Source organism: Salmo salar, chromosome ssa29 (assembly GCF_905237065.1).
Source record: "Salmo salar chromosome ssa29, Ssal_v3.1, whole genome shotgun sequence".
Taxonomy (NCBI): Eukaryota; Metazoa; Chordata; class Actinopteri; order Salmoniformes; family Salmonidae; genus Salmo; species Salmo salar.
Genome location: NC_059470.1, coordinates 10,915,054 through 10,936,862, shown reverse-complemented (window position 1 = coordinate 10,936,862; position 21,809 = coordinate 10,915,054). Strand labels below are relative to the sequence as shown.

General features: G+C 41.5%; 3 protein-coding genes across 3 annotated transcripts; 1 reads left to right on the top strand and 2 right to left on the bottom strand.

Annotated features, from left to right (window-relative positions):
• Nucleotides 1-1,169: 1,169 nt before the first annotated feature.
• gimap4 (GTPase IMAP family member 4) lies at nt 1,170-5,752 on the bottom strand. Its single transcript, XM_014180731.2, has 3 exons — nt 5,531-5,752; nt 4,158-4,907; nt 1,170-3,747 (listed from the first exon to the last, which is right to left on the bottom strand). Exons 1-3 carry the CDS (start codon nt 5,559-5,561, stop codon nt 3,722-3,724), a joined length of 807 nt encoding a protein of 268 aa, XP_014036206.1. The 5' UTR covers nt 5,562-5,752; the 3' UTR covers nt 1,170-3,721.
• Nucleotides 5,753-5,873: 121 nt separating this feature from the next.
• Nucleotides 5,874-9,199, bottom strand: chmp4c (charged multivesicular body protein 4C). Its single transcript, XM_014180732.2, has 5 exons — nt 8,771-9,199; nt 8,236-8,413; nt 7,856-7,964; nt 7,538-7,670; nt 5,874-7,420 (listed from the first exon to the last, which is right to left on the bottom strand). The coding sequence occupies exons 1-5, from the start codon at nt 9,006-9,008 to the stop codon at nt 7,359-7,361; spliced, it is 720 nt and encodes a 239-aa protein (XP_014036207.1). The 5' UTR covers nt 9,009-9,199; the 3' UTR covers nt 5,874-7,358.
• Nucleotides 9,200-9,960: 761 nt separating this feature from the next.
• On the top strand, nt 9,961-21,107 carry zfand1 (zinc finger, AN1-type domain 1). Its single transcript, XM_014180730.2, has 8 exons — nt 9,961-10,087; nt 10,731-10,773; nt 10,977-11,016; nt 11,182-11,309; nt 16,898-16,989; nt 17,272-17,393; nt 20,239-20,394; nt 20,841-21,107. The coding sequence occupies exons 1-8, from the start codon at nt 10,033-10,035 to the stop codon at nt 21,015-21,017; spliced, it is 813 nt and encodes a 270-aa protein (XP_014036205.1). The 5' UTR covers nt 9,961-10,032; the 3' UTR covers nt 21,018-21,107.
• Nucleotides 21,108-21,809: the final 702 nt, after the last annotated feature.

Below are 21,809 nucleotides of genomic sequence, written 5' to 3'. Positions count from 1 at the left end.
ACTCCAGTTGCGCCGTAATTGTCTCAGTCTTCTATCTCTCATGGGGATACTACGTCATCGCAGAATCTTCAGGGAGAGCTAGGCAGTTCAACACTCTTGGGTGCTGCCATAGCTTTACATTAGAAGCGCCCGTCCAAGAAGGCTCAAGGTCATTGGCCACAGATAAAATGATGTCAAATCATGCTATGTCTACCGTGGCTTTGATTGGACTGATCTTGTCAATATCATACTTTCAAAATCTTAGTTAGCTAGACAAGCAGTCGTCATCATGAATCACATTGACAATCTACCGGCAAATCCTTTGCAATCCTTGTCATATGAAGAGAAAGCATAGATTAAACAGTATCAGTGCTCATCAGCCATTGGACATAAACAATACATAACAAGTAAGAAATTGCAAATGCAACATATGCAAATGTATCATTCTCCACATTTAATGACAGTTTCTTTGTGGACTTTTCCCCATAACAGAAGCACGCAAATGTCCTCTCGCGCAATGATCGAGACCCAAGGACTGAGCATGCGTGAATCCCTTGGCTTGATATGGCGAATGTATCCATCTAACGCGCTCTACAGCGCCTAAAGTCATTTTCCTGTGCTTTGCCACAGTTAATTTATTGATGCGCATCAGTTCTAGCGCGTTAATATGTTCTAAGGAAAAAGGTTGGAAATAGCCTACCTTCAACTGGTAACAAAAAGCTGTCACGAGGTGCGCACGTGCTTCTGCCGGCTGCAGCGCTCTCAACATACACGCCCCCTCCCCATTTTGGCAGTACCTCTAATTAATAATTATTGACTTCAATAACATCTCAATCACTGACACACACCCTATTGACTGATACACCAAGGACTCCACTTAAAAAGGGACAACCTATATACATGGTAAAAGATCCTTAGTAAAATGTTGAATCAAAACCAGGCTCTGAATTTGGTAGTCCACACACTGACCAGGATATAGCGATCTTTGTCTTTCTGTGATTCCTCAAATCTCCTTACCTTCTTAACCATATTGGAGGAGAAGGTCCATGGGCCCTCCCCTGAGCTTCTTTTCCAATTGGTTTTGAGCAGGAGATGAGAGCGTACAAGGAATTGAGGAAAGATAAATTGATATTTTGCCTTCAGATAGTAAGGACTTGACAAAAACACTGGAGGTCACAGGTTCGCAGAAATTTCATCAAAATATACACTTTATTTGGATACTTTAGGAAAATATATAATTGTCTACTACAGCAATAGACAAAATAAACAAAACAGCATCAATTATAAAGGGAAACAAAAGACGACTAGTTGCGCTGACTAGAGATGACACCTACCTCATCTCCCTCTAATAAATCAATCAACCAGCGGCAACTCGAAACAGAACTTTGAAGATATTTCTGTGCTGATACTTTACTTGACTCAGAAACCTTACAGCACATGTGCATTCACGTAAGTGTAGCTAACAGAATATGATGTAACATCAATGCGTAGCATCAGTATGGAGATGTTTGTAAAATGGTTTGTATACATTATCAACATTGAAAGAAATTCGTATTATACTCACCACTGGATGTTAGTTAGTGCATGTAGCTACCACTAGCTAGTATTGATTGTCAGAATAGGAAGAAATTATAAGAATAAAAGACCTACAGTATATAATAATAATATAAAAATGATAATATGATGACGATAATGATATGATGAGACATTCTTGTACTCACAGTGTTAAGCCTATTGCAATGCTATCAACATGGGCCATGTTGCAATTCTACATCAGATGAGTAATTCATGTTTCAATTCTAACTAATCTGAATAATTAAGCGACCCTACTTAGAGTGTTATGGAAGCATATAGCTGCCAAAATTCTATATAAAAATGAAATGGGTAAAATGTATCATTACACAATAACATTTTAAATTACATTTCAGTAGCTATGCACTTGCATAGAAGGTTGGGTTTGATACATGTGGATTTTGTATATTTCACACACATTTCACACCCATGAACAAAACCCAGACATAGATATTTGTATTCTCTACTAGTAGAGTAAAACCGTACCTGCACTTCAAGTGCTTGATAAAACATTGTCTAAAATGCCAATTTAGGTTTGGTCACAATTCGGTAACTTTTCCACACACAATTCCCTGAACAACATTTTCGCAGACAATTATTAAACATTTTTAAATCTAGTAGTGCAATTGTACAGAATACCTGTCCAGGGCTCTATACTGACATGTTTTACAATGAGCAGATGTGCTCCTAAATAGAAAAATGTAGGAGTTAAATAAAAGTTGATGAATAAAAAAGGTTAAGAGTGTTCCATGCTCAATCAATTATAATTTAACCTTAAATATTTGAGCCACTTAGGCGAGACAAATGTTCAGCTGCCTCTTTAATGGGAGGGCCTTGACCGTTGTTAATGGTGGGACTCACATGTCTGTCTGTGAGAGATGATATTCTCCGACGTGTCTCTTCGCTAGCAGTTGAGCAAGCTCTAACTAACATTAAAAAAAAAAAAAATAGCGTGTGAACAAAACGATGTAAACTGCCACGAAACACGAAGACAAAGTCCCACTTTAGTAGACTTTCGGGTAAATTCGACCAACTTCGATGCCAGTGCGCTTCTTAAAAATGTATCGTTCAGCATTTCCCTCAGTGCGCACAGCCCCCCCAGGCGCTGTTGCTGCTCGAGGTGGGATAGCTATATGGATTTCGTAGTTCTTTGTTTTGTTTCATAGAGGTAGCTAATCACACCAACAAATACTTTGAAAATGTCTACAGCAGATATTTTCTGGGGCCATAAATCACAAGTCGCACATGTGCTCATACTTGACCAACACACATCTATTTTGAGACACATATGAGAGTAAAATGGTTGCTCTGTAGAGCCCTGCTGTCTAGTATATACTGTAAAGACTTGGTTAAGAAGTATCACAGGGACTTCCCTGTCTCTGTCCCAGCCTCAGAGACTTGTCTCGTACTGTAGTTTTCCCATTATCCTCCCTTCATGGAGCAAAGGGTAGGCCCTCTATCTACCCTAGCTCTAACCACTAGGCAGGTAGCCTATACTAGGCCCTCGCTCTAACCACTAGGCAGGTAGCCTAGTGGTTAGAGCGTTGGACTTGTAACCGAAAGGTTGCAAGATCGAATCTCCGACCTGACAAGTTAAAAATCTGTCGTTCTGCCCCTGAACAACGCAGTTAACAAACTGTTCCTAGGCCGTCATTGAAAATAAGAATTTGTTCTTAACTGACATGTCTAGTTAAATAAAAGGTAAAACAAAAAAAATACAAGTACACATTAGCCATCTGAAGTCATTTAGGGTTTCTTCCATCGTCCTGTATGAATGTCTGTGATTTTGTTCTTGGTCATATTTCTTTTAAAATTTCATGTGCAAACCAAATCAGTAAAAATCGAATCCCCAAATAGATACATTTCATCAGAGCTGACATTGGTGGGAGGTAACAGTCTCAAACAGCATAATGTTAGCCTACATCCAGTTACAGATAATATCGCTCACTGATATAAATTAAAAAATATATCTTAAAACTCTAAAATAATCTGGGACTGTATTCATAAATTGAGTGCTGATCTATGATTAGGTCGCCCCTCACCAGTCTCATTCATTATGGATCTAAAAGGCAAACTGATTCTAGATCAACACTGAGACAATGTGTGAATACAGGCCTTGAGGTTAAGGGTGATGTATGGATGTAGATTCAGCAGCTCTTAAATCTCTCCTTTAGTCAGTCAGTACATCCACTGAATCTGAAAATGGACACATAACAGATGTAATATAATTGGAAGAACTGTCATTGTCATGTCTATGTGAAACTATCTAGGCTAGTTAATGGCAGTATTGATATTACTGGAGAGGAACATTGCCCTGTCCTGGACAATCCTAATGGATTGAGAGAATAGTTATGGTTAGCATAGAAAAAAATGAAGGAAGAAATGTTAAAAAGGGTTGAGGGGAGAGGTAGTGAGACTAATTCCACACTACATGAGTAATTCAAATACAGTTACCGTAAGTGGAATAATACAAATGTAATGCAAGTTCACATTTTTGGAGTGAAGAGCAAAGATTCTACATTTCACCCAGTCTGAGGTTTAGCCTATGAGACTGCTGTTTCCTGGTACCAGACTATGCCTGAGTTGTCAGTAAAGCTGTCACTCACTGTGGGGCGGGTCCACGTCCAGTTTTGCCAATCCTACAGCAGAGTTCACTTTGGGCCTTGCCCCAAGCTCCCGGTTCTGTTTTTGGTCCAGATGTTTCTTCTCCTCCACCTCCTCTGGGTTATAGATGCCCTCCTCTGCCACCACCTTCTCTATCTTCTCCATGAGCCGCCTCAGTTGGGGGTGCTCCCCAAATATGCAGTTATTGATGACAAAGTACCTCCTCTTGCACTTTTCCAACACCCACTGCAGATCCTTCCCCTCCCGCTTGATGTGTCTCTCGATGGACATGTTCCTCAGTACCTCAGCCCAAGTGAACACTAGAATAGTATGCCTCCACACGCGCTCCCCAAACAGGGCCAGGTGCTCCTCGATGCGGCCCCGGTCCACCTCGGTAAACATGCCCACGGGGATGACAAGCAGGAAGGCGTGGGGGCCAGGGGGACCACACATAGAGGCGCCCCGTATCATCTCTTGCTGGTAGAGGACAGGCGTTGTCTGGGCTGAGAACCAGCCCGGCGTGTCTATCACTGTCACCTGGCGCCCCTCCACCTCAGTCTGACGCTTGACACAGAACTCAGCTGCCCGTTCTAGGCGGAACTCCTCGCGGCCCAGGATGGTGTTGCCTGTGAGGCTCTTCCCAGGCCACCTCCAGCCCAACAGCACCAGCCGCAGCTCAGATAGACGGTTGGCTTCCCGGGCTGCTGCCGCCAGCCTCTTCTCCTCCTCCTCTGGGTCAGGCACATCCTCTCCTGAGGGTACACATATCACAAGTCATTAGCAAGGACTTTTTAGCTACTACTGTTTCAGCAGTTTATTTAACACACACCTGAGGAGTATTTTTCTCCGCTAATACAGGAGTAATTAAGACTAGTTCACTCATTTTGTGGAATTAATTAATTTATCAGGGGGTGCATTAGCATCTTCGGCTCCCCTACTTCCCGCGGCTATGGATTCTTTAGTTAGCGCTGCATAATGCTTTATCAAATTCAAATCCCTTATTGAAAATGAAAGAAAGCCAGTTAAGAACCAAGTCATATAGCCTGCCCTACGCATGTGCATTGAGGTCTATGAGGATAGCGGACAGCTAGCAATCACTTTGACTTTCATTCGTTAGTCCGTGCCAACAAAAAATCCAGCCAGTTCATCATCTCCCGTGTGTTTATTTATGGTTGAAACCGGAGTCTTGCTTTGTGTCGTCAGCCAAATTAGTCAACTATAAAGTGAAACGTGTCACATTCGGGTCAGAGTTAAACTGGCTAACCTAGCTACCTAGCTGTTAGCATTCCGTAAACTATCGATAACCGGCTTTTAATAGGATTTGTTCGATTAGTTGTATCGATTGACTTGAGACACCGTTTATATTGAGACCCACCTGTTGATTGAACTTGTTTCTCTGATTCCATGCCGGTGCGTCGTTATTCTAAAATTGTATTCCGCAATTAATCCGCTGGAGAAGGATTTCCTGCTTGGTTGACATACGGCGCGGGACTACACATTTTAGCAGGACGTGTGTGCGGGAAACTTGTGTTATGGTGCCCCCTTGGAACCTCCTGCGGACAGTGCAGCCTACCTCGATTATAGTTCATTGTACAGTGGAGGTTTGTGGCTTGTGCGGGCCCTGATAGGTATTTGACCGACTATTGCATTACCAAATTACTCCCATTGGACAGTGGTCACATTACTGGAACAAGTTACAGTAAAAAAATAAAACTTCCTGAAAATGACCCCAAAAAAATGGGGTAATTTTATTTTGTTAAAATCTTCAACATCCTTCATATTTACAAAAAATATATTATTGTTAAACTCCAACTCTAAAACTAACATTCATAGCATAGTGAATTATAATAAAGAATATGAGTGAAGCTCTAACACAAACCCAGCACCTTTTACAAAGGTAGCCTATTGATAAGAGACATACAGTACAGTGCCTATTGAAAGTCTACACATTCTGCTGCCTTCAAATTAAATACATTTCATTAAATGTTCACAACCTACTCCACAATTATATTAATTCAACAAATGTGTTGATTGTGTATGTCTTTACACCAGTGTTAAACATTGGGTAGAATCACAGCTGTAATTTATCTTAGGGCAACATTTATCCATTGTTTTTGTCAAAATTACTCAAGCTCAGTAAATTTGGTTGGGAGTCATTGGAGAGCAATATTCAAACCTTGACTGATTTTCAAGCAGATTTAACACAGGTCTAAGACTGGACCATTCAGGAACACTTAACACCTATAGGAAAGCCACAACAGTCCGTCTTTGGCATCAACATTTGTGAAATTTTCCAGCTGAAAAATTATAAAACTATCCCAGGGTTAGGTATTCAGAAGCCTGTGGCAGGGTTTCCTCTAACTTTTTATCTCCTTTCATATTTATTTTCATCTTGTCTAACTTCCCAAGCATTCCCATAGCATGTGTCTACCACAACACTGAAGCAATTTAGACACTTCACTTTTGAAAATGTGGAGTTGGTTGTGTAGATCGTTAGGAAAAAAAAAAAACATACAGTTGATTCCCTTTTTAGATTTAAAGGGATAGTTCACCCAAATGACACATTGGTTTCCTTACCCTGTAAGGCTAAGCAGTCTATGGACCAGGTATGACAGCAATCCTTGCATTTGTTTTATTTCCTTGGCACTATTACCAAATGCAAACATTTAAGCATTTGTGGCACAAAACCCATTCAAGTCATAGTACCGATATTAGCATTTTTTTAAAATTTTTACACACCATGACCAAATCATACAAAAGTATCTACAATTGATTGTGAATCTCAAAGTCACTTATACACTGAACAATGGCTTAAAATGGGATTTGTGCAACAAATGCTAAAATGTTATTGGTTTCCTTACTCAGTAAGACGCAATCCATGTTTCGGTTTAGTTTCCCTGGCACTGTTTTAAAGTAGGTGAACTATCCCTTTAATTTTAAGGCAGCTAAATGTGAAGAGGGGTGTGTAGACCTTCACTAGCGACTGTATCCTTCATTGACAGAAAATGTTGTAATATAGCAGTAATAAAAATCTCCTAGTCAGAGCTCACATTCCAATACGTCACTTCCATATTTGTACAACACACATAAAAACAATCCAACAAAATAGAAATCATTGGCTCTTCCCTAAGAAACTTAATAGAACAAAAAGATAAAAACATTCAAATTAACCTTCATACATTTTAGAGTCCGGTGTGTGTTAGTTACACTGCCCAGGCTGCCAGCATCTGCATGTCGTCATCATCCTCTACCCTCTTCTTGGACGCTGTAAAGCAGGAGGTCAAACTGACTCCAGGTAACAGTTTTAACACCCACTGTATTATAAAAACTAGCATACACTTCAACTAGTTTATTATTCTGCAGGCCCTTGTCCTGTACTTACGAGTGCGCTGGCTGGGTCGAGTTGAGGGCAGCTTGGAGGTGGGCAGTTTGGAGGCAGGCACACTGGGCACTCTGCCCATGTTCGTCATGCTGTCCTCCAGCTCCAACTCTGCCAGCTCCGCTAACAGCTCATCCTGCAGGATAATCAGAATGAGATGCATGCAGTATTGTACATGTTTGGCAGTCAGGAAGTCACAAAACCTAAGTAACCTATCAAGCAGCTAAATAAATTAATCCTCCACTGGTCACAGTGAATAGGCTAAGAGGATGAAATGAGATGCCTTTTATTTTGAGAAATGGTGAGCAGTAAATAGGTTACCTCATCAAATGCATCTCCGAAAGGTCGGGAGATAGCATCACAGATCTCCTGGGCCACTTCCTGCGACTCGGTGATGTCCTGCATCAGAGAGTCAATTTTATCCAGATCCCTGGGAGGAAAACAGAGAAGATTTAGGAACAGTATAATAGTACCGGTAGGTACATCAGTAAGCCTAGTTAGATATGATCCTCTTTTTTGCCTGATATAACGTTAAACTCCGGTTGAAATAGAATTAGGAGCATATAATTGGCAATAAAGTAAACCTTGAGAAAGAACAGTGTTTGATGGCTACCAAGGCCCAAAGTTGTGCACTATAGGTAATAGGGTGCCATTTGCGGCACATACCCATTGTTTAATGGTTATTATCCTTGTTCACTCACATGTTCTGGTGGACGCCCTTGATGGCCTTGGCAGCGTAGCCCATGGTCTTCAGGACCTCAGTGTTGGTGTTGGCATTCTCCAATGCCTCCCTTTGGAACTCGATGGTGGAGAGGGTCCCGTCAATCTGAGTGAGCTGCTGCTCAAAGCGCTTCTTCCTCTTCAGTGCCTGGAGGGCCGCTGGTGGTACAGAGGTACAAAAATATGGTTACGATGATTATTAAATAGCATATAGAAGTACCAGTTGCATCTTTAGTAGTTAAGAAAAAAAAGCAATGGCAGAAGGGGTACAGAAAGACCCAAATTAGTATGACCTAGATAGGAGTCATTAAAGAAAAGTAACTGATAGCCTAATGACAGTAGATTGGGCTGCAAGCAGCACTGACACAAAACTATTGTCTGTTTCTAGGAGTTCCCTGTATTGACAAAATAACAAAATACTTCAGAGAAGACGGTATCCTATTAATAGATTGAGGTTCAGGTGATTCAACATGGACCAACCAAATCATGCAGACGTGACAATATCACAATACATACCACGTTTATTCTTGAGGCCATTCTTCTTCGCGATCATAATTTCTTGTTCAATTTTATTTTCCAAGAAGTCCTGTTTTTTCGCCAGCATCGCCTCTGTTTCTCGAAGTTTGTGAATGGCCTCCTGCGGGGTAGGACCTGTCCGAGACCGATGGCCATGTTTCGACTTCGAAGAGCTTGGATAGTGGCTAGAAGAGCTCGAACTTGAGCTTCCCTTGAACAATTTCGAAATTTTGCTCATTTTGTCCTTTTTTTGTATTCAGTTAAAGTTACTTTTCAAATGTCGCTCGTTAGATCAACTTCTCTGGAGAAAGTCGCGCCAGGTGCAGGTTGCAATTCAAGTCCGACGGCTTCAATTCAAAAATAGCTAGCCAGTCCCACACACCTGAGTGACGATTCCTGAAATGTGACACCTGTGGCTGGCGGTGGAAAATAACAATAGGCTTTTATAATGAATGACACAATGGCCTAGGCCCTAGCTATTAAGAAAAAAACGCGAATTTTAAAAAGATAAATAACTAGGCCCCTATGAGAAAAGATTGCATATAAAGGACAGGCTTTAAGAAATGTATCTAATTATTTAATGTCAAGAAAATCAACACAATAATCATTTAAAAAAACAAAACATTTACAGTGGAATAATTCACCTACAATGTAGGCCTTTTTACAATGTATCACTCATAAATGTATCATTACTAGTTAGTACAACGTATCCATTTATCATGGACAGAGAAAGGTTTAGATTTAGTCACGTGAGTCCGTTGTAGGGACAGAGCAAAGATTTTTATAAGTAACATAAGATAGACCACAGCCTGTTGTTTCCAATGGGAGCATAGTCACAGTGGGCAGAACAAGCGAGGAGTTGGACGGAACCAAACACGAACTAGCGAGAGCCGATTGGCGCGTTCCAGCATATATTTGTACATTTCCGTTAGAGAACGCCTACTCTGTGAAGTGCGCGTGTGCAATAACTCAACTCAACTTTGACAAAGGGTGAATTCTACAAAACTTTGGCCACTCTGTTCGTAACAGATTTATAGTTTTGAAAACAGAAAACTGCATTGAGATCAAATGTTTAATAGATGAGAAAATTTGCCGAATGTCGGATAAAATCCCCCTCGCTCCATCTTCTCGCGCTGCCGGCCACCACCATATTTGGTAGTGAGTGGTATTAATGCTTCACATTTATACATCCGGTGAAATATCTGTCTCATTGTTACGTCTGTGGTCAAAGTTGAAAAGTTGACTTTAACGCAAGAAGGATCATGGCTGAGCTAGACATTGGGAAACATTGTAACATAAAGTCCTGCCATCAGACAGGTTTTCATAAAAAACATTTTTTACTAGAAATATGTGATCGAAAGAATGAACTATGTTGCTTAACGTTAAATGTTGTGTTTTTGTATTTGTAGCTACCGTTTGTTTTGCCAACTTGCTAACTGGTTAGCTAGCTACATGGCTATGCTAATCACTGCAAGGCTGGCTAACTTGCAAGCTGTTGACAACCTTTAGCTGCTAGCTAGCTAGTTAATAATACTTAGTCAATTTGTAAGTGAAGCCAATTTAATTGAGCTCTTATTTCTCTCTAGAAGTAGCTAGAAACACAAAAGCTTTGTTAGCCAGTAGTCTCTTTGGAATCCTTAACGAGTAAGCATGGGCAGCTAGAACTAGCAGTGGCTAGCTAGGCAGTTAGCAGTAGCTATCACCAGAGAAGGAAGAGGAGACTTCCCATTCCCTATTTTTTTTCTGGTTCTTATAACTTTACAGCGAAATAAGCAGACCAGACCCAGCTGCTAATGCATTGTTGCATACTAAAAACATTTTTTTTGTATTAAACTGTCTGGGTGGGACATCTTCATTTATCCACCATCTTTTTGCTATCACTGCTGCGAGCCTTTGATTTTGGCATTATGTTGAAGTTGTCAATGCATTTTACTACTGTCTATCCCAATTTCTCCTCCAGATTTTCTGCCATTCATTTGTGATGCCTGCAGGGGCGTTTTCTGGTAAGATCAGATGTTTGCTGTTGTTTAACCTTTTATTTATCCAGGTGATAAATATGATGGCCTGACTTGTGTATATGCGTTTAACTAAATTCAGTCACTATGGCTCTTGGGTTTGAATGTGATATGATGTGATTGACTACTAGACAAGTCTGATGTGAATGTGATGTGATTGACTACTAGACGAGTCTTTACTTTCCTTCCAGCCTTGAACACAGAAGTCGAGATTTGCACGCTTGTCCTGTGGTAAGAAACTCTGTCTGCATCCTAATTCCTACTTTTGACCCAGAGCCCACTATTTTGACCCAAAAGTAATGCCCTATATAGGGAATAGGGTGCCAAATGGGACGCATCTTCAACTAGTTTTCTCATGATTTTGAATTCAGCCGTGATTGAAAATGTTTTTCTCAGGTGGACGTTAAAAAAGAAGTCCAGATATCTGGTGGCTGTACAAGATACCCATGCACATTTGAAGACTGCAAAGGGAAGGAACTGTTGCCAGTCATTTGTCCACACTGTCAGAAACATTTCTGTTTGGTGTAAGTGTCATGTTTTTTTCTCTTCGTCTGCCCTGGTCTCTCCAACAAGAACAGGGACCATATTAAAAAAGTCCTTCTCAGAAGGAGTGCTGATCTACGATCAGCTTTGCCTTTTACTTCACAATGGATGGACAGGGGTGATCCTAAATCAGCACTCCTGTTCTGAGACACTTTGTGAATACAGGTCCAGATCTACTGAAACTAGTGTTAGGTGATGTGTTGGTTGAGGAGTAGAGCATGGGTTCTCAAACTTTTTGGGTCCGGGACCTCTTTTGTGACAGCAAATTTATCAGGGACCACCTCGAGTGAGATAGTACAACTCTTCGTATGTTATTTCTATGACTTTGCCAGTGCATTGCTGGACAAACTGTGTCTCAGGCCCTGGGAAAGACAATTTTAAAGGCACACCTCTTGGCATTGGAGTGAAAATGTTGCAGTTTTCACGCAAATTTCCTGCAATTGGTAAAAACCTGAGGGGTGGGCCTGGAGAAATGTAACCACTCTCAAATTCATAGAACTAGATATAGATACAAGTACTAACCGCCCATAATATCTAAATTATAGTTTTAACAATGTTTTGAGGCTATACAGTGTTCTTTTCAAAATATTTAGTGGAACAGGCTTATATTTTGGGTTCTGATGCGGTACAACAGTTGAACTAAGCTCATGGGGCATATATAAGCTATATTCTTTACAAATCAATGGGTATATCATGATATTCCATACAAGAAAATGGATGTAGCTATACTAAAGGTGTCTGCATGCTTCCCATTTATTATTTTTTTATTTAACCTTTATTTAACTAGGCAAGTCAGTTAAGAACAAATTCTTATTTACAATGACGGCCTACCAAAAGGAAAAAGGCCTCTGGGGACACGGGGGCTGGGATTACATTTTTTTAAATTATAAATATAGGACAAAACACACATCACGACACTACATAAAGAGAGACCTAAGACAACATGGTAGCAGCACAAAACATGGCACAAACGGCAAGAAGGTAGAGACAGCAATACATCCCATCCAAAACAGTTCGGAACAGTTTGTGCACACGCTACATTATCAAAGTATGTGGACACCTGCTTGTAGAACATCTCATTCCAAAATCATGCGCATTAATATGGAGTTGGTCCCCCTTTGATGCTATAACAGCCTCCACTCTTCTGGGAAGGCTTTCCACTAGATGTTGTAACATTGGTGTGAGGACTTGCTTCCATTCAGCCGCAAGGGCATTAGTGAGGTCAGGCACTGATGTTGGGTGATTAGGCCTGGCTCGCAGTTCCCGTTCCAATTCATCCCAAAGGTGTTCGATGGGGTTGAGGTCAGGACTCTGTGCAGGCCAGTCATGTTCTTCCACACCGATCTTGACAAACCATTTCTGTATGGACCTCGCTTTGTGCATGGGGGCATTGTCATGCTGAAACAGGAAAGGACCTTCCCCAAATTGTTGCCATGAAGTTGGATGCACAGAATCATCTAAACTCGGCAAAAAAAGAAAAGTCTCTTTCAGGACCCTGTCTTTCAAAGATAATTCGTAAAAATCCAAATGACTTCAAAGATCTTCACTGTTTCCCATGCTTGTTTAATGAACCATAAACAATGAATGAACATGCACCTGTGGAACGGTCGTTAAGACACTAACAGCTTACAGATGGTAGGCAATTAAGGTCACAGTTATGAAAACTTAGGACACAAGAGGCCTTTCTACTGACTGAAAAACACCAAAAGAAAGATGCCCAGGGTCCCTGCTCATCTGCATGCCTTAGGCATGTTGCAAGGAGGCATGAGGACTGCAGATGTGGCCAGGGCAATAAATTGCAATGTCCGTACTGTGAGACGCCTAGGACAGCGCTACAGGGAGACAGGACGGACAGCTGATTGTCCTCGCGGTGGCAGACCACATGTAACAACACCTACACAGGATGGCAGCAACAACTGCCCAAGTTACACCAGGAACGGACAATCCCTCCATCAGTGCTCAGACTGTCCACAATAGGCTGAGAGAGGCTGGACTGTAGGCCTGTTGTAAGGCAGGTAGTCACCAGACCTCACCGGCAACAACGTCGCCTATGGGCACAAACCCACCGTCGCTGGACCAGACAGGACTGGCAAAAAGTGCTCTTCACTGACGAGCCGCGGTTTTGTCTCACCAGGGGTGATGGTCGGATTTGCATTTATCGTCGAAGGAATGAGCATTACACAGAGGCCTGTACTCTGGAGCGGAATCGATTTGGAGGTGCAGGGTCCGTCATGGTCTGGGGCGGTGTGTCACAGCATCATCGGACTGAGCTTGTTGTCATTGCAGGCAATCTCACCGCTGTGTGTTACAGGGAAGACGACCTCCTCCCTCATGTGGTACCCTTCCTGCAGGCTCATCCTGACATAACCCTCCAGCATGACAATGCCACCAGCCATACTGCTCGTTCTGTGCATGATTTCCTGCAAGACAGGAATGTCAGTGTTCTGCCGTGGCCAGTGAAGAGCCCGGATCTCAATCCCATTGAGCACGTCTGGGACCTGTTGGATCGGGCCACCCCCCCCCTAGAAATGTCCGGGAACGGTGGAAGAGTGGGGTAAACCTCTCACAGCAAGAACTGGCAAATCTGGTGCAGTCCATGAGGAGGAGATGCACTGCAGTACTTAATGCAGCTGGTGGCCACACCAGACACTGACTTACTTTTGACCCCCCCCCCTTTGTTCAGGGACACATTATTCCATTTCTGTTAGTCACATGTCAGTTGTTGAATCTTGTTATGTTCATTCAAATATTTACTCATGTTAAGTTTGCTGAAAATAAACGCAGTTGACAGTGAGAGGACGTTTCTTTTTTTTGCTGAGCTTAGAATGTCATTGTATTCTGTAGTTAAGATTTCCCTTCACTGGAACTCAGAGGCCTAGCCCGAACCATGAAAAACAGCCCCAGACCATTATTCCTCCTCCACCAAACATTACAGTTGGCAATATGCATTGGGGCAGGTAGCGTTTTCCTGGCATCCGCCAAACCCAGATTTGTCTGTCGGACTGCCAGATGGTGAAGCATGATTCATTACTCCAGAGAACGCGTTTCCACTGCTCCAGTGTCCAATGGTGGCAAACTTTACACCTCCAGCCGACGCGTGGCGTTGCGCATGGTGATCTTAGGGTTGTGTGCGCGGCTGCTCGGCCAATGAAACCCATTCCATGAAACTCCCGACTAACGGTTCTTGTGCTGACGTTGCTTCCAGAGGCAGTTTGAAACTCTGTAGTGAGTGTTGCAACCGAGAACAGACATTTATTTGCACTTCAGCACTCGGTTGTCCTGTTCTGTGAGCTTGTGTGGCCTACCACATCGCGGCTGAGCCGTTGTTGCTCCTAGAATTTTCCACTTCACAATAACAGCACTTTCAGGTGACCAAGGCAGCTCTAGTAGGGCAGAAATTTGACACACTGACTTGTTAGAAAGGTGGCATCCTATGATGGTGCCGCTTTGAAAGTCACTGAGCTCTTCAGTTAGGCCATCCTGCTGCCAATGTTTGTCTATAGAGATTGCATGGCTGTGTGCTCGATTTTATACACCTGTCAGCAACAGGTGGGGCGGTAGCCTAGTAGTTAGAGCGTTGGGCCAGTAACCAAAAGGTTGCTAGATCGAGCTGACAAGGTCAAAATCTGTCGTTCTGCCCCTGAACAAGGCAGTTAACCCACTGTTCCTAGGCCTTCATTGTAAATAAGAATTTGTTCTTAACTGACTTGCCTAGTTAAATAAAGATTAAATAAAAAATAGCCAAATCCACTCATTTGATGGGGTGTCCACATACTTTTGTATATACAATGTATATTATGATGATATTTTGTGACCTTCGCCTGTTCCTGCGCACAACATGTTTTATTGAGGCAAGCTGAAGTCTACGATCCTTTGTAGGTGATTGGTCAACAATAGGGATTCTTCAATGAAGTGTTGTCATTCAACGAGACATGCACATTTTTCACTTGAGAAATACTGCACCAAACATTTGAGGTAGATGTAAAATTACACGACTAAAATCTCCTTGGCACAAATGTCTGTTAAAGACAGATTTCTTGAGTGATCATACAGTGCGTTTAGAAAGTATTCATGCCCCTTGACTTATTCCACATTTTATTGTTACAGCCTGAATTCAAAATTGATTAAATTGCTTTTTTTTTCTCACCCATCTACACACAATACCCCATAATGACAATGTGAAAACATGTTTTTAGACATTTTTGTAAATGTATTGAATATGAAATATAGAAATATTTATATACATAAGTATTCACACCCCTGAGTCAATACATAGAATCCTCTTTCGCAGTGATTACAGCTGATAGTCTTTCTGGTAAGTCTTTAAGAGCTTTACACACCTGGATTTTACAAAATTGCTCATTATTCTTAAAAAAATTCTTCAAGTTCTGTGAAGTTGGTTGTTGATCATGTCTCGATTGCCATTTTCAAGCCTTACCATAGATTTTCATGCTGATTTAAGTCAAACCTGTAACTAGGCCAGTCGGGAACATTCAATGTCATCTTGATAAGTAACTCCATTGTATATTTGGCCTTGTGTTTTAGGTTATTGTCCTGCTGAAAGATGAATTTCTTCTCCCAATGTCTGTTGGAAAGCAGACTGAACCAGGTTTTCCTCTAGGGTTTTGCCAGTGCTTAGCTCTATTCAGTTTGTTTTTATCCTTAAAAAACTTCCTAGTCCTTGACGATGACAAGCATACCCATAACATGATGCAGCCACCGCCATGCTTAGAAATATGAAGAGTGGTACTCAGTGATGTGTTAGGACATAAAGTTAATTTCTTTGCCACATTTTTTACAGTTTTACTTTAGTTTTACTTTATTGCAAACAGGATGCATGTTTTGGAATATTTTTATTCTGTACAGCTGTCCCTTTTTTCACTGTCATTTAGGTTAGTATTGTGGAGTGAAAACTGAGGATGGATCCACAACCTTGTATTCTCCCATCGCAGCCATTAAACTCTAACTGTTTTCGGCATCATGGTGAAATCCCTGAGCGGTTTCCTTCCTCTCCGGAAACAGTTCTTTGTAGTGACTGGGTGTATTGTAACACAACAAAAATGTGGAAAAAGTCAATGGGTGAATACTTTCTGAAGGCACTGCATATTCATTCTATTTTGAGGAAGTGTATACTGGCTACAGGGTCTCAAGATGGACTTACCCGAACGGAAGCGTGCTGACGCACATTTTAAATTACAGTGCATTTATGTATTCGATTTTTTTTACATTTTCTGGGAATACAAGAAGTATTAATTTGACAAATGGATAATTGGTGGAGCACTGTGGATACCAATATCCCTGTGAGCCTCCCAGGCCTATGTTTCCCAGGGTTAATAACATACATTTTATATGAGTAATATTACATTGTATTATATTACACCCTCTAAACTTATTCCACGGATCCCTTGGCCAAAATTAGGTTAATATGTTGTTCGAAATATTCCTTAAAAAAATGTAATGTAAGAAAATATATTTCTTTGCGATCTAGCCGTGGACCGCCTGCAGTGGAAAGACAGATGATGGGTGTGTTAAAAGCTCCTCTCATACCCCCATTTTCTTTATTCTCCAGCCACCGTCACCAAGATGACCACAAGTGTGATAAACTGGAAACGCCCAAGCCTCGCATGGCTGCCACGCAAGCGCTCGTGCAGAAGATTGTAGGTTAGTCACAGTCGCAACTTTTCATCACAAACCAAAAAAAATACTTTTACTGGGTCCATTGGAGCTATATCCCAAATGGTACCCTATTTCCTATTTCCACAGGGCTGTGGTCAAAAGTAGTGAACTATATAGGGAATAGGGTGCCATTTCAGAGTCTTATTCAAAATAAATTGTATGACATCCATGGCCATACAGGATATGCTTATCCCTGCTATTCTTTAGCCTGTCCACACGAGGCCAGTGTTCACCAAAATGTTGGGTTCTACCCTCTTGACTGAACAGAGTCCAAGAAGGCTTTGCCTCCGAGGAAAGGTCGCAAGGGAGTAAAGAACGCTGCAACAGCAGCCAAGGTGGCTTTGATGAAACTAAAGCTTGATGCTGCAGGAGACAAGGGACTGCCACAGGTACTACCAGTCTGGAATTAAGAGTGATGGAAAGCGAGATGCAGAGTGATTGCGTCCAACTTATTCCCTAGTGGGCTACTTTCAACCAGGGCCCACAGGGCTCTGTTCAAAAGTAGTGCACTATTTAGGGAATAGGGTGTAATTTGAGATTCAACCACTGAGAGAGTGTGTCTGGCGCATATACTTGAACTGTGATGGCGTTATTAAAGTGGGGCTGTGAGATATATATATATATATAATGCCACATACTATATTGGGTCAAGAAATAATAACCTAATTTATGCTGCATTGATTTGCAGGGTGGAATATATACTACCGGTCAAAAGTTTTATAACACCTACTCATTCAAGGGTTTTTCTTTATTTTGACTGTTTTCTACATTGTAGAATAATAGTGAAGACATCAAGAATTAAATTACACTTATGGAGTCATGTAGTAGCCAAAAAAGTGTTAAACAAATCAAAATGTATTTTATACTTGAGTTTCTTCAAATAGCCACCCTTTGCCTTGATGACAGCTTTGCACACTCTTGGCATTCTCAACCAGCTTCATGAGGTAGTCACCTGGAATGCATTTCAATTAACAGGTGTGCCTTAAGTAAATTTGTGGAATTTCTTTCCTTAATGCGTTTGAGCCAATCAGTTGTGTTGTGACAAGGTGGGGGGGTATACAGAAGATAGCCCTATTTGGTAAAATACCAAGTCCATATTACTGCAAGAACAGCTCAAATAAGCAAAGAGAAACGATAATCCATTACTTTAAGACATTAAGGTCAGTCAATATGGAAAATTTCAAGAACCTTGAAAGTTTCTTCAAGTGCAGTCGCAAAAACCATCAAGCGCTATGATGAAACAGGCTCTCGTGAGGACCGCCACAGGAATAGCAGACCCAGAGTTACCTCTGCTGCAGAGGATAAGTTCATTAGTTGCGCTGCATTTTCTGAGGCTGGTAAGTAAATGCTTCAGAGTTCAAGTAACAGACACATTTCAACATCAACTGTTCAAGGAGACTGTGTGAATCAGGCCTTCATGGTCGATTGCTGCAAAGAAACACCTACTAAAGGACACCAATAAGAAAGAAGAAGAGACTTGCTTGGGCCAAGAAACACGAGCAATGGACATTAGACCGGTGGAAATTTGTCCTTTGGTCTGGAGTCCAAATTTGAGGTTTTTGGTTCCAGCCGCCGTGTCTTTGTGAGATGCGGTGTGGGTGAATGGATGATCTCCGCATGTGTATCTCCCACCATAGAGCATGGAGGAGGAGGTGTTGGTGTGGGGGGTGCTTTGCTGGTGACGCTGTCTGTGATTTATTTAGGATTCGAGGCACTCTTAACCAGCATGGCTACCACAGCATTCTGCAGCGATATGCCACTCCATCTGGTTTGGGCTTAGTGGGACTTTCATTTGTTTTTCAACAGGACAATGACCCAACACACCTCCAGGCTGTGTAAGGGCTATTTTACCAAGAAAGAGTGCTGCATCAGATCACCTGGCCTCCACAATACTCCGACCTCAACCAAATTGTGATGGTTTGGGATGAGTCGGACCGTTGAGTGACGTAAAAGCAGTCAACAAGTGCTCAGCATATGTGGGAACTCCTTAAAGATTGTTGGAAAAGCATTCCAGGTGAAGCTGGTTTGGAGAATGCCAAGAGAATGCAAAGCTGTCATCAAGGCAAAGGGTGGCTATTTGAAGAATTTCATATAAAACACTTTTTTGGTTACTGCATAATTCCATATGTTATTTCATAGTTTTGATGTCTTTACTATTATTCTACAATGTAGAAAATAGTAAAAAGAAAAACCCTTGAATGAGTAGGTCTTCTAGAACTTTTGACCGGTAGTGTATATACTGTATATTTGTTTGCAATTGTTTATACCAATCTAAAACGATGCATAAGTCTCTGCGATGCTTTAGGCTAGACACAAGCGATAAAATGCCAGATGAAGAGTTATCTCTGATGGGAATATCTTTGGTTTGTCTCTATGATATTCAGAAGCTGAGTTACGGCCTTCTAAAGTTGAGGAGTCAAAGAAATTACACCCTCTAATTTCTTTGACTCCTCAACTTTCAAAGGTCGTACCTCTGCTGAATATCATAGAGACAAACCAAAGATATTCCCAGCAGTCGACTCTTCCTCTGACATTTTATCGCTTGTATCTAGCCTAAAGCATGGCAGATTTATGCATAGTTTTTTTAAACAATTGCATATAATAAATAAACAAATATTCCCTCCTCAAGTCAAGGAAGGTTTCCACCCATGGAAGAGTCACCTCTGATGGGAATATCTTTGGTTTGTCTCTGATATTCAGAAGCTGAGCTATGACCTTTTTAAAGTTGAGGAGTGAAAGGAACTTGCTTGGAAGTAATCTTATACAATGTGACTCTGTTGCTATCAATTGATCTATTCACTTTCTGTAAAAGAGAATATATATATATATGTATAATTCAATTGAAAATATTGGCCTATAAAACATTTGGTAGCGGGGAAATCGGGTTTAGAATGCATTTTCCTTATCTATTATTATTATTATTATTATTATTATTATTAAATAGCCTATCCAAAAGATGCCATGAGTCTTGTTAAACTATGTGGAATTGAGGGAAATGGGCTTCAAAACATTTTCTTAGGGCCCTCATTAAACATTCAAGCTGGTTTAATATAGGCTATGTCTATAAACAATAAAAAGGCAGTGATACTAAAAATGGGGGACATGGTGAAAAGGTTGGGAACCCTGCTGTAAACAGCATCTACTTGTCATCATTCTATAAAGAATCAGTGTCTTTTTTTGTGCTTTTGCATTTGATTCGATATACAAGTCTACATCTCTGACTTTGCTTTCCAGACAGAGAGGACCTATTTCAATGTCTTCCTTCCCAAAGAGGGCAAAGACTCCAGCCTGCCTATGTTTTTCTGTTCCAAGTGGAGTGTGGGGAAAGTAGTGGACTACGCTGCCTCGCTGGCCAGCCTCAAGAACGACAACAACATACTAACGGCTAAGGTAACAGAAAACGGCCTCGAGCAGCAGGTTCCAATCAACCTATTGTACCGCTATCATCAAACAAATTTTAGAAACCTCTCTTTTTGAAACATCTTAGAACAATGTATTAACAGAAAGGTAACCGGAAACTATCACGAGCTGTCTCCAAGCAGAAAAACCTATTCTACCATTGTCATTATACAAATATTTGAGACGAAACATACCAACACGAACATCGGCGGTGCGCAATGGCTATCCATCCTATCGCCACTGACCACAGAACATCGGCCACCATTTTCTGTTTGTTTCCACTTTATTCTACATGTTGAATCGACACCATTTGTTGACACCCAGCAGGTGATCTACTGCGCATGGCAAACTTTCCTGTTGGTCTGTCTTGTCTCTAAGATACCTCTTACTACAAAACGACTTTTTCCTCCCCCTGTGGCGTTGTTGTTGACGTGTAGAAGCTGCGGCTGTGCCACCCCCAGACGGGCGAAGCCCTCAAGATGGACGACACCCTTCTCTCCATGCTGGCTCACCCAGACTCGCCCCTCTACAACGGGGGCAACGTGATCCTTGAGTACCTGGACAACGACTACTCAGGCCTGGAGGACACCTCTGCCTACATCCCACAGACCTGACTCGCACACGACACTGATGGTCTAAATCATTTTGAGTCGTTGGAATACGACTGAAATTTATTTATGATATTAAAGTTATGATTTACAGCAGTTTGACATGTGCTTCATTTGCTTAGAAAATACAATGTACGAATGTGTATTTTGGGAAGTACAGGGGCGGTAGTGTAGTCATGATCTGGAAAAGGGCTTCCAATGTCAGTTCTCTAGTACCTATGTGTTAGTAAACATTTCCCTTATTATTGTGATCCTCTGGGCCACTTAGGCAATTTGGAATTCACTATTGACTAATGAAAGCTAGCCACATGCATTTAAATTGGTGTGAGCAAGTAATGTTACGGCAAGGATGGGGATAGTGATCTGTGCAATTATAAATTGGGAGCTGGAACCAAAGTACTCAACAGTAATTTGCCACTGATTAATGGTATACTCATTGAAAAACAAGCAGATTCTAATCAACCCAGGTGGGACTTGAACCCACAATCCCCAGGCTGATTGATGCCTTTTCCACTGGGCCACTGATGTAAAGGTGAGAAAAATTGATTTGGTCAGAAAGTGTTGTTTTTATAGGCGAGATAAACTCCCTGCTACTCTGTTCTCAGCCTCAGCCAAGTGGAACATCGATGCCACAGCCACAGGAACCTTCTCTACCTGTTCAAACTGATGTCATTTCCAACATTATTTTCATCATTCAAATAAGAAAATTACACTACCCAAGGTTATTCATGGTAAATGCTGCAAATATTGGCTCAATCGGAAATTACCTTTAAATGTCCACCGCGCTTTTAAGCGGAT

Bases quoted from the DNA above. Each gene is read 5' to 3' on its own strand.
- chmp4c (XM_014180732.2), bottom strand. From the start codon at position 9,008: ATGAGCAAAATTTCGAAATTGTTCAAGGGAAGCTCAAGTTCGAGCTCT. The intron at 7,965-8,235 runs GTGAGTGAACAA...TTTTCCTCCCAG, and splicing joins AAGGGCGTCCACCAGAACAT to GGATCTGGATAAAATTGACT. The intron at 7,671-7,855 runs GTAACCTATTTA...ATTATCCTGCAG, and splicing joins TCGGAGATGCATTTGATGAG to GATGAGCTGTTAGCGGAGCT.
- zfand1 (XM_014180730.2), top strand. From the start codon at position 10,033: ATGGCTGAGCTAGACATTGGGAAACATTGTAACATAAAGTCCTGCCAT. The intron at 10,774-10,976 runs GTAAGATCAGAT...CTTTCCTTCCAG, and splicing joins GCCTGCAGGGGCGTTTTCTG to CCTTGAACACAGAAGTCGAG. The intron at 20,395-20,840 runs GTAACAGAAAAC...GTTGACGTGTAG, and splicing joins ACAACATACTAACGGCTAAG to AAGCTGCGGCTGTGCCACCC.
- gimap4 (XM_014180731.2), bottom strand. From the start codon at position 5,561: ATGGAATCAGAGAAACAAGTTCAATCAACAG. The intron at 4,908-5,530 runs GTGGGTCTCAAT...GTGTACCCTCAG, and splicing joins GAAACAAGTTCAATCAACAG to GAGAGGATGTGCCTGACCCA. The intron at 3,748-4,157 runs GTGAGTGACAGC...GTCCATTTTCAG, and splicing joins GGACGTGGACCCGCCCCACA to ATTCAGTGGATGTACTGACT.